This window comes from Akebia trifoliata, chromosome 11 (assembly GCF_017979445.1).
Source record: "Akebia trifoliata isolate Shusen 1 chromosome 11, ASM1797944v1, whole genome shotgun sequence".
In the NCBI taxonomy this organism is placed as follows: domain Eukaryota; kingdom Viridiplantae; phylum Streptophyta; class Magnoliopsida; order Ranunculales; family Lardizabalaceae; genus Akebia; species Akebia trifoliata.
This window is the reverse complement of record NC_141385.1, coordinates 37,798,653-37,813,771: the sequence shown is the minus strand read 5'-3', so window position 1 is coordinate 37,813,771 and position 15,119 is coordinate 37,798,653. Positions and strand designations below refer to the sequence as shown.

Sequence of the window (15,119 nt, the reverse complement as noted above, 5' to 3'; positions counted from 1 at the left end):
ACCAGAGCAGTTCACTCGTCCCGACGAGATACCTATGAGGACACTGATCATTGCAGCGACAGCAGCGTCTGTTGTAGTTGTCATTGTTTTGGCACTTGTCATTTATTGCTTGGATAGAAGGGTAAAGCGTAATCAAGAACAACGAATCCATCCAGCCAATGAAGTAGCACCGGCAAACATTCAACCGGCTGTTCAACCCGGAATGATTGGGCCTCCATTAGAAGAGATCTAAGTATTTGTTGATTAAATATTATACAATGATTAAATATTTTTTACAAAATCGTAAACATTCCTTAACAAATGTTGTGATAATTTTAGTTAAGAAGATAGTTAAATGCCAATGGTTAAGGTAGTGTGCATAGGCATTTAAGACAACTTATTATTAGCATATATTATAATGACATTTGAAGATGATCTTCCTGTTGCGACTGATTCAATAAACAATTGAGATAACCATGCGCATACTCACAGTTAAATACAAATGGTAATCCATTGACTAGTAATTAAAAATTAATAAATTAAATTAAGTATCTTTTATTCATAATACTAGTCCTGAATACATTAACAATGATACTTATTTCATGCATCAACCCAAAATACTCATTTTTTAATAATACGTTTTTACGAACTCGATCAACAAAATCCTCCTGGTCCACCAAACTTAATTACATGTCCAATCCTTTGATCCTTAAACCCAACGTTTAACACATCATAGCAATTAGAGGCATCCACCTTATCTTCCAAAAAAGGCATATAAGGATATACAAAGGAATTGTTGGATCCAATAATAACTTCGATGTTTCTGAAGTAACATGCATGATCATAGTAACGATCAGGAAAATGTCCACTACCCATTGGTGGACTTGGCCCATTTGTAGGTCCTATTGCTAATCCTCCCCAAGAAACCACAGAAGCACCTGCACCTAAATGAGTAAACAACGATCGGGGCCAGTAGCCATATTTTACACTTCGATCTATTAATGTTAGCCACCAATTCCCAGTAACTTTATCCTTCCATAAAAACAAATAAAAAAGGTAAGTTAAAGCAATAGGGCTTCAATATTGTTAACATCAAAGTATGGAATAAGAACAAAAATGACCTCATGATTTGTTTTTTTACTAGAATTTTTCCCGGGTATTTTGGGTAATATTCAATTTTAAAGACCTAGATATAAAAATAAAAACTACCTCAATTTAAGGCATCATCATCATCGAAGCCATGACTCTTACATTTGAAATCCGTCAAGATCAATATCAACTTTAATAATAATAATAATAATACTAATAATTATTACTATTATTATTATTATAAAAGCAAAATAAGAAAAATAAAATAAAATGTGGCATAGCTTGGTTGAATCTATAATTCAATTGAGCCGAGTTTTTGATGGACTAGAAGCGTTTTTTCAAATGTATATCAACATTGAGTAAACTCAAAATTTAAGTAATTAATTGAATCAAATCGACTTGAAAAAATTTTTAAAAATAAATTTTACCTGAAAGATGGAAAGTGGAATTGCGTATTGAGTTCCACCATATGTAGATGTTGGTGATAAAAAATCACCAACGGGATTGTTTGGATCAATTTGTACGAATCCAGGGCAAAAAAGATTGAAGCAACCAGTTGTTTTATTATTACCATCAACCTGTGATGTGCATAACAAAAGTAATATGTAGAGTATTTTGATTAAAAGCTCTAAAGGATAATTTAAAAAAAAAAAAACTTACCCTCCAATATACAAATAATCGAGTGCGATCATCACCAAATAATTCTGGAGACACCTGTTAAATCCAATAAGTTATGAATCTAAATTAATTGGCATTATATAATCAAATATCCGTAATTGCAGTAAAACTTTTCTATTCTTTTTTCCATTTAGGAAATAGATGATTTCACAATGTGAAAAAAACCCATATTGGATGCCCAAGGCATCAAATTTTTCATTGTCGATTTTTTTTTGACATGCCAAAATCATTGCAAATTAATGGTGGATGAGAGAAATTTTATGGCTCTTAAGCCCTCAAATCTTAGGAACATCAAAAATTTCAATGGCCCTGCGCCATTGAAATTCGATTTTTAAAATCTGTGGGCTTTAGCCCATCAAAATTTCCAGTTTTAACGTAGTGATTGCATTTTTTAGCTGATTTGGCTTCTTCAATGAGTTGACTCAGCTTATTCCCCTAGTTGTTTGGTGAGTTGGTTCCATTGAGTTTGGGGCCAAGTCCTCTCCAAAGTCAAAAATTATTTTATATCACAAAATGACTCATATGAGTTTCTGTCCCCACTCACATTGCATTTATTGGCTTACTCGGCCTAGTCAATGAGCTGACTCGGCTTAGTTCACTAGTTGACCTGGTGAGTTGATTCCATTGATTTTGGGGCCAAGTCCTCTTTAAATCCAACCAGGTCGAGGTTGACTCAACCTAGTTCTTAGTTGACAAGTTTTAGAACTACTATAATGTTAACACCAATGAAGGATGTAAAAATATCACTTACCTGCCATCCAGCTTGTATGCTATTGAGTTGATCAATCGGACCATTTTCAGCCCACATCAGAGCCAAACTCCTTTGATTAGCTTCCACCTTTGGATTATATGCGTTTATATACCCTTGAACTCCAAAATAAGTTACTTCTGTAGTTTCTTTTGTTCTAACGTTCGCTCGCTGATCAATAAATAAATTGCTAATATTTATAATTAAAATCAAGAAATTAAAAGCAAAATATATATGAACCATCCTACTACTTACATGGTGACCAGGTAATAAACTTGCGAGAGAATGAGCATCAAGAGATTTTGCTCGTTTTAAATCTTCTTTACTTGTCCTTCGAATAGGGACCGTTCCTTTCGGGCAATCTATTAATTTCTGCCTAACCTTTAAATATTTATCTACTTGTGAAGTTTCCTGAATCAACCCTTTTGGAAGTGATGAAGGACTCATCTGTATTCATGATTCAAATAATAATAATAATGAATATGGTGCTAATTAGAATGAAAGAAAATGAAGTAGAGAGTTAATGCTATCGGGATCTTTTACATCAAATTGGAAAGAGCCTCTCATCCATTTTTAAATTATGAAAATCCTTTGTTTCACTCAAATTGATACATGTTATTCTAAAATTAACCTACTTATATAAAATTTCCCAAAAAATAATACTTTTAGATTAATTATTACAATAATTCAATTTTCATAGAAGGGTCAGAATCTGGTGACTCGTGAATGATGGCCCACAGAAAAAACAAAATGATACCAGCCATTTAAACGCAAAATACAATGGTTGAGATTTACCCTAGAGATAAATATCTTCAAGATGTATGTTGTCTGGATATGTATAAATCTCAGCCATTGGATTTCTTATTTACACGGTCATGATCATGTGTTCTCTCACGAGTCATTCTTCACGACACACTAGAAACCAACCCTCTATAGAATATTTGATTTTGTAAATCATATGCAAACACACATGCCATCCACTAAATACGAAATCAAATGATTGATTCTTATCCTGGAAATAAGAGTCAATGGGATAAGTTCTATTAGGATGATCGTACGTAGAATCCCAAACATTGGATGTTAATTGGGCTTATAGGGTTATTTCTTGATTCATATTTCTGAAAATTTTATCGATATCTAACAACAAAACAACCAAAAATAAAAAGAGCAACAATAGGAAGATATAAGATACCTGTATTTTGTGATTCTTGAGCAAAGGATTATCAAACGCAGCCTGCTTGTGTATGTCAATACAATCAAAAACATCGCCTGCATCTCCCTAAGAAAGCAATACAAATCATTAATAGACACTAGCGCGTGCTTATGTATCCAAAATCATTAATATAAATTTAGACATTTAATTTGATCTAATTTTTTTTTTTGTAGAAGTAATTTCTTAATAAAAATATTTAAATCTTTAAAAATTAACACCCAAAATTTTCCTCCCCTTATTTTCTTATACGTTGAAATCATAGTTTTGCAGACAAACTGAAATTTTAACCCATGATCTCAAACAGAAATATTTTAATTTATCCATAAAATAATCTTCAAAATAGAGATTTGAAAATACCTGAACGGTTTTGATTGGGGGTTTATTGAGAATTTTGAGTTGTCTCTCCAACTCCAAATCCTCTTGTTTTGAGATAGAACTCATCCCTCCTTCCACTTCATTATAGAAAAGAGTTAGACCCAATAAAAATACTACCGACTTCCATGACTTAGTCAGACCCATCTCATCCATGGATTGAAGTCTTTGATTACGAATTTGGTTCTGCAATCCTTTATTTATAAGGATATGACTCTCGTTATATTGTTATTGTTTCTTATTTGCAAAATGATATCCAAAGCTTATTTTGGCAAATTAATTACCATCTTTCCTTTTATTTTTTTGGTATATATGTAAATTTATATGCTGTAATTACCCCAAATCCGAATCCTAAAAGGTACTAAAGGAAATAAGTACAGGAGAGGATGTGTAAAAGGATCACCACGCATCTTTAAGAAATCTGTTGCATGGGACCAGAGAAGTCTATATATAAAAGATATGACTCTCGTTATATTGTTATTGTTTCTTATTTGCAAAATGATATCCAAAGCTTATTTTGGCAAATAAATTACCATCTTTCCTTTTATTTGTTTGGTATATATGTGAAGTTATATGCTGTAATTACCCCAAATCCGAATCCTAGAAGGTACTAAAGGAAATAAGTACAGGAGAGGATGTGTAAAAGGATCACCACGCATCTTTAAGAAATCTTTTGCATGGGACCAGAGAAGTCTATATATAAAAGATAACTGCTATTGGCACCCAACTTTTAATTATTATAGCCCAATTAAAATAAATAAAAGAAGTGATCAATGATTGAGAGTAAGTTTTTTGTTTTTTTGCTAGATTTCAGTTTTTTGGATTTAGGATTTTATGAGCCTAATCATAATTTGCAAACAACTACTGAAATTGTTTGAATGAGTGTTACGATGGTTTGGAAGGTTGAGATTATAATCTGAGTCAAACCTATGTAATATTTGAAGAATGTGTTTTAATCTTTAATGGGGGTGTGACAAATAATTTTAAAAATTGAGATGTAATAAGTAAAAGTTGGAGTTCCAATCGCAGCTCTCTATTAAAAAAACAAGAGAAGTCTTTCATGACCCACAAACGCTAGATAAGAAACCTAGCTAACCTCTTCTAATCTAATCTTATCAAAATCTATCCTAATTTTCAAGAATTTGATATAAAGTATCACGTTACACATTATTACAATACTTCCAATACTACTATAATAGTCGACCTCAAACTTATAGGGATCAATGATCACTATGAATTCTTAAAATTGAGTTCAATCAATGGAGTGCGATCAATTCTTGAATACGTCTTCACGATGAAAAATATGTTGATGATTATATAATTCATGGCACCAAACTAAATAAATTAAAACTGAATGAACAACCTTGAAACATTAGGATGAATGACTTCTATTAAGCCTTAAAGGACTTCATGTAGGCTCCATGGTGGACTCTATTGTTTTAGCTGGTCTCAATACATATCCCTTATAAGCTCAATCATTGGGTCTCAAACATTCATTAGTTCACATTTCTTATTTTAAAATTCAAATGATTGAACGATATAGTCTTGTGAGGCTAAGAGACTTGTATTACTTGTAGACACCCCATTATTGTATCTGCCTAATTCGACAATTCGTCACTCGATTTTGGTAGATTTCTAATGATGAATATAAAAGAACTCGAAGGCTTGTAAGTATTCCGTTTCTAGTCTTTTCATCCCCCTACTCATCACTACTCGACCTAGAAATTTACGCACGCTTAGGATCGCTACACCTTACACCCGACTTAGCAAGTATGTACGCATAGGTTCGTTACACAATTCGATAACTTAGAGACCTCGCTACGCTAGAAAAATATAATTTTAGAACTTCGAAATACTCACACAGTGACTGAAAGAAACCTTACGATAAAATTTAAAAAAAAAATCTGTAAAAATCATAAAAATGACGAAAATACCCTTCATAAATTTTGGATGTCCAAAAAGTCTCGAAAGCACCTCCATTGCACTCAGAATGTGATTTCGAGTCTAACAAGACCCAAATCGATAAAAACAGATAAGTTCGAGAAAAATCTGTAAAAATCGCCAAAAGACCAAAATACCCCTCAATATCCAACTCTACAATTTAGAGATCCCGATCCCTAAGACAATGTAAATCGAAATCCAATCTAAACTAAAAATAAAATTCAAATTAAAAATTAAACAATTCAAATTAAAAAAAAAATCCAAATAATTAAAATTTAAATCTAACAATTAAAATTAAATCAAACTAATAATTAAAATCGAACAATTAAATCTAATCAAAAAAATTTTCAAATTAAAAATAATAATAATAATAATAATTAAAATTAATCAATCCATTCAAAATTTAAATTAAAAATTAAATTCAAATTAAACAATTAAAACTCAAATTAAAATCAAATTGAAAATCACCCAACCAATTAAAATGTAAAAATAAAGTTAAAATTGAACGATCAACCAATCAAAAAATTAAATCAAATTAACCAACAATCAAATTTAATATCAAAATTCAAATTCTAATCAAAATTCAAAATCAAATACAAATGTAATTTAAAACATCAAATTAAATTTCAAATCAAAATATCGACTAAAATAAAAAAACTCGAAATCAACCAATCGGAAGGAAAATTAAATCGACTAATCACGACTCATTCGTGGAGAGTTATCGTAGTACGAGTAGCATAGGATCCCCCTCTCTCATTCTTTTAAAAAATAAAAGAAAAAAAAAATTCAAAAATTAAAAAAAAAAGAAAAAAGAAACCACATTTCTTCTTCTTCCCCATGTGTTCCACTTCTTCTTCTCCAACTTCTCTCTTCACCCACACAACACCCACTTTCTTCCCCACTCCTTCTCCCCACTCTCTCCATCTTTCCCTCTCTCACATTTTGATTAGGAATACTATATAAAAGAGAAGGGAAGCAACGAATTAAAGGGAGACATATTTTTTTTGCTTAGCTGCCATTAAAAAAAAACCTGCAACTTTTTTTTCTCTCCATTTTAAAAAATCTGTTGTGGTCTCCCTCATCTCCACGTTTTCTTCTCTAACATTCCTTCCTCTCTCTACCTTGCACCTCTACCCTTCCCTATCTTCTTCCTCTCCATAAATTAAAAAAAAAAATTATTTTTTGGGCTGCCTCCATTAAAAAACAGCACCCCTTCATGTCCAAGAAAAAAAACAGCAACTTTTCTTCTTCAACCAGCCCCATTTTCAGCATCATCATCATCACCAGTAGCAGCTCCATCTACCATCACCAATATCACCATTAGTAGCCCTATTTTCAGCATCATCAACATCACCATTAGCAACCCCATTTACCATCACTAACACCTCCATTAGCAGTCCCATTTTCAGCATTATCAACATCACCATTAGCAGCCCCATTTACCATCACTAATACCTCCATTAACAGTCCCATTTTCAGCACCATCAACACCCCCATTAGCAGTCACATTTACCTTTAGTTTCAACACCATTACAATCTCCATTAACGGCCTCCAACCATCTCTTTATCTCCTTTAGGGACGTCACAACAATACAATTTCCAGCCCTATCTTTGTCACGCCCCATTGCCTCACTCCTCATCAATTCGTTGCAACAACAAGGTCCATTGCAGCCTCTCCGCTACCTTCATTTTTTACAGCGAATAGTCACCAGTTTTGGAGATCGTATCTGAAGGAATCGACCCTTGTCATCCCCTCTTAGGTGAGTTTATTTTTTTTTAGTTCTTATTTTTATTTTTACTTTTTTACTTTTTTGCATTAGTTGGATTAGTAGAATATTTCTTATGTATGTTTTCTGTTTTTCTCATTTATTTGTCTATTTTTTTTTATAATTCTCGTTGCATATTAACAAGGTTGGTAGAATATTATTTTTTATTTTATTTTATTTTTCATTTTGCATGTTTTTTTTTTCGTGGATGTCTTTTTTTCATTTTATTTGCGTATTGATAGGATTAGAATACTTTCTTAGGTAGTTTCCTATATATATATTTTTTTATATTAATAGGTTAGGAAAAGAAAATTTTATGCCTCTATTTTAATATTTTTTTTTATTCTTCTCGACTTCATTTTTATTTTTATTTATTTTTTATTTTTTATTTCTTTTATTTTTATTTTATTTTTTTATTTGAATCACTTCACCGATTTTTGGGATATATGTGGCATTAATGGCAACTTTTAAGTTTTCGAAATATTAATGGATTGATTCGACCATTTTTAGATTGATTGAATTAACTTGCATATATCAAATTGGTGGATCGGCTCATTGGGTGTTTATATTATCAAATAGATTCATTGATTTTTTTAGTCAATTCACAAATATTGGAATTGATCAACTCATGAATTTTTGAATACATGAAAAATAAAAAATCGATTTTTTTTCAATTCGCTAATATCAAATTGGGTTAACTCACTAATATTGGAATCGATCCACTCATGAATTTTTGAATGCATGACAAATTAAGAAATCGATTTTCTCAAGGAAAATCAATGAGTCAACTCGTTGATTTTGGGGACATTGAAAATTTGAATCAAATTTTTTAAAAATTAGGCACGTGGATTAAATCATCGATTTAATACACGTGGCGATCCCGAAAAAAAATTATGATTCTTATGATTAACAAATTGCAAGTTGACTCATTGATTTTGGGGACATTGAGAATTTGAATCGAAATTTTTTTTTAAAAAAAATTAGGCACGTAGGTTAAATCACCGATTTAATACACGTGGCGATTCCAAAAAATTAGGATTCTTTTGGTTAACAAATTGTGAGTCGACTCGCTGATTTTGAGGACATTGAGGATTGCAGCCTGGTCAATAATTATTGATTGAGTAGTAGAAATAGATGTTAGTTTATATTGAGGAGAAGAAGGCACATGCCACTAAATATTCAGATTAAGATAGGTTTAAATTTTAAATTAGGATGTTTTTAATTTCTTAATTAGGTTGTTTTTCTATTTTAGGAAGGATTTCTTTTATGCAAAAAAAAAAAAAAAACTACTTCGAAAATTATCATTGTTATAACTTTCATTCTTTTCAGATTAGTTATAACAAGACTTTGCACATTAATGCCCAATCCGTTTCAGGTGTGATCTAATCTTTTTCATTTTTTCTTACTACTTGCATATTGAGGAAAATATGTCATTTAGGTTTGGGGGTATTAGGTTAGCTCACAATTGCATTGCATTTTATTGGTTGTTTAGTTTCATGTTTATATAATTGCTAGTTTAATTTCATGTTTTTAAAAAAAATTTCAAAAATATTCAACACTTTTGAAATACCTTTATTAAAAATTTTATATGTACTATCATCATACGAATTTTTAAAACCAGGCTCATATCTAATTTGTATTTACAAATTCTTATTTCTCAACAAAACAAAATATTTTGAAAAATAAATTCACGTACTTCTGATTTTAGTGAAAAAGTTATTTAGGAATAAGTGTTGTCTTCTTCGTTGTTTGGAATGATAGGGCAAACCTAGACTACTGAACTTTGACCTCCTTGTCCTTTGGTTGGCTAGAAAGAAGAAAAATAGAACTGTGGATAACACAACTTGGATAGCAACCATAGGATTAGACTGGGTACCTTAGAAAGGGCTACCTGCTTTTAGAAAAAAGAAAAACCAGAAAAAAATTGGTGAAGCGTGAAAAAGTTGAAAAGAAAAATAGAAAAATGTGAGAAAAATATCAAAGAACTGCAAATTATGGAAATAGTCCAATAAGACCAAATAATGTAGTAGGGTGAAAGTCGTCAATGGTAAAAATGTGAGTACACTGGAATATCACAGATAAAGTCCCTTAGAGGTATTAAAGTGAACATCCATACTTCTCACAATCCTAGACGGGAGGCTCAGTTTCGAATTAGAATTTAGGCAGACCCAAACATCTTAACAATTAAGAAGGGAAACCTTGTTCCGAAAAATTTATTTTACAATCAGAAAAAATTTGTGTACACACTCAAGATATTTTTGAAAATGAGGAATAAAAAGAATTTTTGCTCAAATAGACCTTTGATTAGATTTATAAAAATTGGTGTGATGGCATTATATGTAATAATTTTGAAGTCGATATCTTTTAAAATTATTAGAATTTTGTGGGTATATTCTTTCATTGCAAACCCTCACGAGTCAACCTCGTCTACTAAGGGTAACCTAGGGGTTTAAGGGCTTACTGCATAAGCTAAATGTAGTCGGGAACCTCACAAAAGAGGAGTTGTTTAAATTTAAGTTTTGCTCGGTACTAGCAAAATTGAGATTTGGGGGTGTGATAAGGTCTCAATTATTCGAATTTGGGACCATAATTCCACGAAGATTACTCACATTTAAATGTTAGTCCCTATAAATAATAGCAAATTATACTAATTTTTCAAATTAATGAAACTAATGAGAATTCTTACTAATTATAGGTAAATAAGGCACATTTGAAAGTCAACAAATCGTGTAACAAGCTTCATTACAATGTGCAAGCAAAAAGAGAGCAACCACCAAAATTTGATCGTATTCCGCTGCCATGTCACCACTCCGCGGTGGCCCCCTAGTGCTCCGCTATGATCTAGAGCCATCTTGCATCGAGATTTGCACAGGATGTTCCAGATACTTCGATCGTTGTAACTGAATGGTTCTTTTGAATCAAATCATCCAAAAAGTCGACCCAATAACTCGATTACGAATGTTATAAATTAGACAATTGATTTCAAAGAAGGGGTTCCTCTTGACCCTCTTTTTCTCCTTAATTTCTCTGTATTTTTCCTAGTTTTTCTTTTAGAAAGTGTTTGTAGTAATGAGATGATCAATTGTTTCATTAGTTCTTCTTCTTGTTCTTATTGTAACTCTTTTGGAGAGCCATCAAAGAAGAAATCAAGTTGCATCTCTGTTTTACATCATCTTCTTCATCTATCATCTTCTTTATTTTCTTATTGCTGCAACTATGAACATTCCTATGTGTGGCTAGATCCTCCTTAAAGAGATCAAGGATACCGAAGTAAATTCATCCCTCTAATGTAGTTTTAATTCCTTATTTTGCTTACATGTTAATTGTTCTAAAAACTCTCATTTGATTAATTAATCTAGCTTATATTTCTGATTCAACTTTGATAGCCATTACTTAGATAAGTTCAAGAACGACTATGCTCTGTGAAGAATCTGAATATTGCAATCTCAATTAAAACTAGATTTTCATGAATTACTTTTGGTTACCATTGATGATTAAACTGCTCTACCTTCCGATCCATGAGCAATGACTTGCTACATGGATTGAGTTATTTCTAGAATTAATTTGCATTACGGATGATTTGCAAATGCTGATTTGACCACTCTAAGCCTCTTTTCTTATATTTTCAATCTTTATTTTCTGTTTTGATTTTAAATTACAAGTTGATTTCCATTTTAGTTTTTGTTACAACTCTGTTTTGTTTTTAAAACCAATCTGTTTTTGTTTAACTCTGTTTTGTTTTTTTAATCTAAATGAACATTTGAATCCCAACTGTCCCTGTGAAACGAATTCAACTTACCCAAAGTCTATATTTTAATTTCTAAATCTCTGCAACTTCTACACAAAGTTTGCAACGATCAGTTTCCATAGAGACCTTCTTCAACTGCTATGGATAGGACAGATTGAAGCACCTGAAATTTGACATCATACAAATGTAGCAGCTTCCTAATAGGTTCAGATAAACAATATTTCAAGTTTTCATTATCAATCAATGTTATCAATAAACAATAGTTTAACGAGAGGAGTGTAGGATTACTGTAAATCTGAGATGTAATGTTTTCATCAAAATAATGCCCTCTTAAGTGTACCTTGTCATTGAATCTACTAGCATTGCATATCCTCTTAAAGAGCTCATCACTAGCAGCAAATTCCACGACTATGCCAAGATGAGTAGGTGTAAGTAGGATCTTCAAGAAATTAATAACCTTTTTTAGTCCTAATTTCAAAGAATATAGAACCCACTACACAACACTTACTTTCCAACGAAACAAAAGAGCAAATAAGTTAAAGCGTCTAGTTTATTTCTCTTCTTCAAGAGGACAACCTTATTACCTGAATAAGATTAATTATGTGCACTTGCAAGTTTATAAAAACAGATGTAAGGCTTGAGTCAATTAAAGGGGAGGAATCTAAATCTATTAGTTCTTAAATATTGAGACTACATCAACTTCCTCGAAATGAAAGCTAGAATTGGGTTTTTTTTATATGATTTAGTAACAGAAATGCTTGGCTACTACAAAGGCTTTGATAAATCCTCTGAAAAAAACAATGAAAGCTAGAATTGGGTTTTTGCCATCTGGTTTAAAAACATAGCTGCTTAATAACTATGAAAGCTTGTAGACAACTCTTGGTCATCCAAAAAAGATGAAACAAGTTGAATTCAGACATTTCATTCCCAAATTCCTGTTGGGTATCTAATTTCAAGAACCAACCCTAGATTCCTCCTTGAAAAGATAGAATTGTAATTTTGAATGAACAAATTTACAAACTACTTATATAGAGATCTTTTCATTTTGGAACAAAACATTTATTAATATTTAACAAATGATTGAAAAAACAAAGAGATTGAAAGCATAAAGAACTAAATAGAGAGATAACGTATCAAAACAAGTATTTACTAAAACCCATTATTCCTTGAGCATTTATGAGATAAACATAGAAACTTTAACTAACCACCTGTTTGAATCTAACTATATTGGGATGGTTCTATTTCACTATCCTGCAACCCCAAACGAGTAGCATTTCTACAAAGGCATACATGACCAAAACTCAAAATACAAAATATTGCCTATGATCCAATATTTGGGTAATAAGTGTACACTACAATACAAACTAAATTTTTACACTTTCTTGGATGTCCCATTGTATCTTACGGATATAGCAAAGCTAGTTGCAATAAATATGGTCACATTCGAAGCTCATTACTGGCTAAATATGGCATTATAAAGTGGGAAAAAAAACTTACTGAGTTCTAAATGTGCTAAACGGATGTAAAGATCCACCCCATCCTTGGCGAACGTCGCTATGTCAATTAATATATTATTTAAATAATAGAAAATAAGCAGAAAATTCATGTGAGGTGTACGCCTCACACTAAGGCATATGCCTTTTGGATTTTGAGCATCTTTTGGTACTAGTAGACGTAAACCTTAACTATTTTTTACATTTCTTTGCACCTCAGCATGTTTTAATGAGTCTAACTTTGAGGTATGCCTTGAGGTGTAAGCCTCACACACAATCAAAAACAATGATTTGCATACATACCCTGTTCTCTCTACTTGATAAAAATAAAATAGACAACTCATTATAATAAAAAACCAATTCTTTACCACTTATCATGGTCATTAAAAAAATGCTTTAATAGGCTTCAAATTCTAAAGAGAAAACCCTTTAATATCTATATCTTATTTGCACACTCTCTTGTATGCAACGAGTGCCATTACTAGAGAAAGAAGATACACCCCTATATATAAAAATGATAAAGATCATGCAAAGCATAGAACACAAAAATGACATTTCCGTCAAGATAGTAAGATCGAATTATGTATCGCCAACAATTACCATGATCTTTTGATCATTCTTTTAAGAAACACATACCTCGCAAAGCTCTTGATAGATGATTTTCAACAACTACACAGGATTCTTCATGCACAATCTCATTAACCAGTGACTTCCCCATGGCTTCACTAGCCGCTAAACCTATCAATTCAGCAATTTTAGTAATCCATCCATTAATAAGCCCAGCTGAATCAACTGCAATACTCATATCAATACAAGATGGTTGAAAAGATCTCACATGCCTTTTCCATACACGAGGCACACATCCAAGGTTGCCATTCAAGAACATACTGATCTTTGTATACAACTAGCCATATATACTATAAAGAAGCATAATCTGTGATTACTGCTTCTCAAAACAGTCGACTAATTTGCTTTGATATATGGCATTGACAGTATAAAATTATTAGATCAGTTGTTCAAAGCCAATAAAAGAACACCAAACAAACTATAATTTTCAAGGATCAATGCTAAATACAATCATTTGAAATCAGCAAATGCATTAATTTCCATGCATGTAAAGATATTGATAATCAAAAAAGAAAAGAAAAAATGAATTTGAAGCCTCATTTTACCATTGCCCCTACTACACCTCAATAGCCACAACCACATCAATGACTTAGGTAGTGTATGGGAATATGTAGTCCCTCGCTTTTGATCGTAAAACCTACTTTACGTTTTCTTTTGATCCTTAAAACCAGTCACTTGGCATATAATTTAAGTATACATATCCTCAAACAATCAAGATTGCTGATGTATCGAAGAAGCTAGAACATAATGGGGCCCCCGAACTCACATGGGAGACCTCAGTGTGTTAGGATCAGTCAACCATCCACCTTAACAAGCTATATAACTCTTTAAAATGAAACTAAAATTCTGTGATTTTTAACATGGAACAAGTGCAGAGAGCTAAAAAGTATTTAGTGGTCATATTGGTGGAAAACATAATAATTGAAACAAAATAGAAAACTTATAACAGAATTCCAAATCTTAGCAAACCAAAACAATAAAAAGAACCACAAAAGCCCAATATTCTAGCTAAATTAGAGCAGTACCAAACATCTTGATCAATAGAACCATAAGAAAAATTAAAATAAAAGTTAGTATAGTTCAAAACTATGCAACTTAGTTATACAACCAATTTGAGAACAACACTAAAAGATCAAATCAATAAAATAAAATAAAAAAACCACCCAAAATCCAGTACACTTCAATATGATTCCTACTAAATAATCCAATTGAACATAGTAGGGCAAAACCACAAATCTTAGCAAACCAAACTAGAAAAAAAAAAGAATGAAAAGAAACCTAGCACATCTTATGAAGAGAGTAGAAAAATCTATACCAAAGACAACAAAAGAAACAAATAAACCCATAGACTTTGGAAGTGAGATTCATTGATTTGGACATAGTGATATGGAGGAATAGAATTCATTATTGTTGATGAGTTTTGACTTGAAATTCAGAAGTGAGATTCCTTCTTCGTTTAGTGATC

General features: G+C 31.7%; 1 protein-coding gene across 1 annotated transcript; it reads right to left on the bottom strand.

Annotated features, from left to right (window-relative positions):
* Nucleotides 1-514: 514 nt before the first annotated feature.
* Nucleotides 515-4,286, bottom strand: LOC147391509 (protein neprosin-like). The gene is made up of 7 exons (XM_086457752.1): nt 4,065-4,286; nt 3,687-3,773; nt 2,750-2,941; nt 2,498-2,665; nt 1,729-1,782; nt 1,497-1,646; nt 515-1,011 (listed from the first exon to the last, which is right to left on the bottom strand). Exons 1-7 carry the CDS (start codon nt 4,233-4,235, stop codon nt 634-636), a joined length of 1,200 nt encoding a protein of 399 aa, XP_086313878.1. The 5' UTR covers nt 4,236-4,286; the 3' UTR covers nt 515-633.
* Between the last annotated feature and the right edge of the window lie 10,833 nt (nt 4,287-15,119).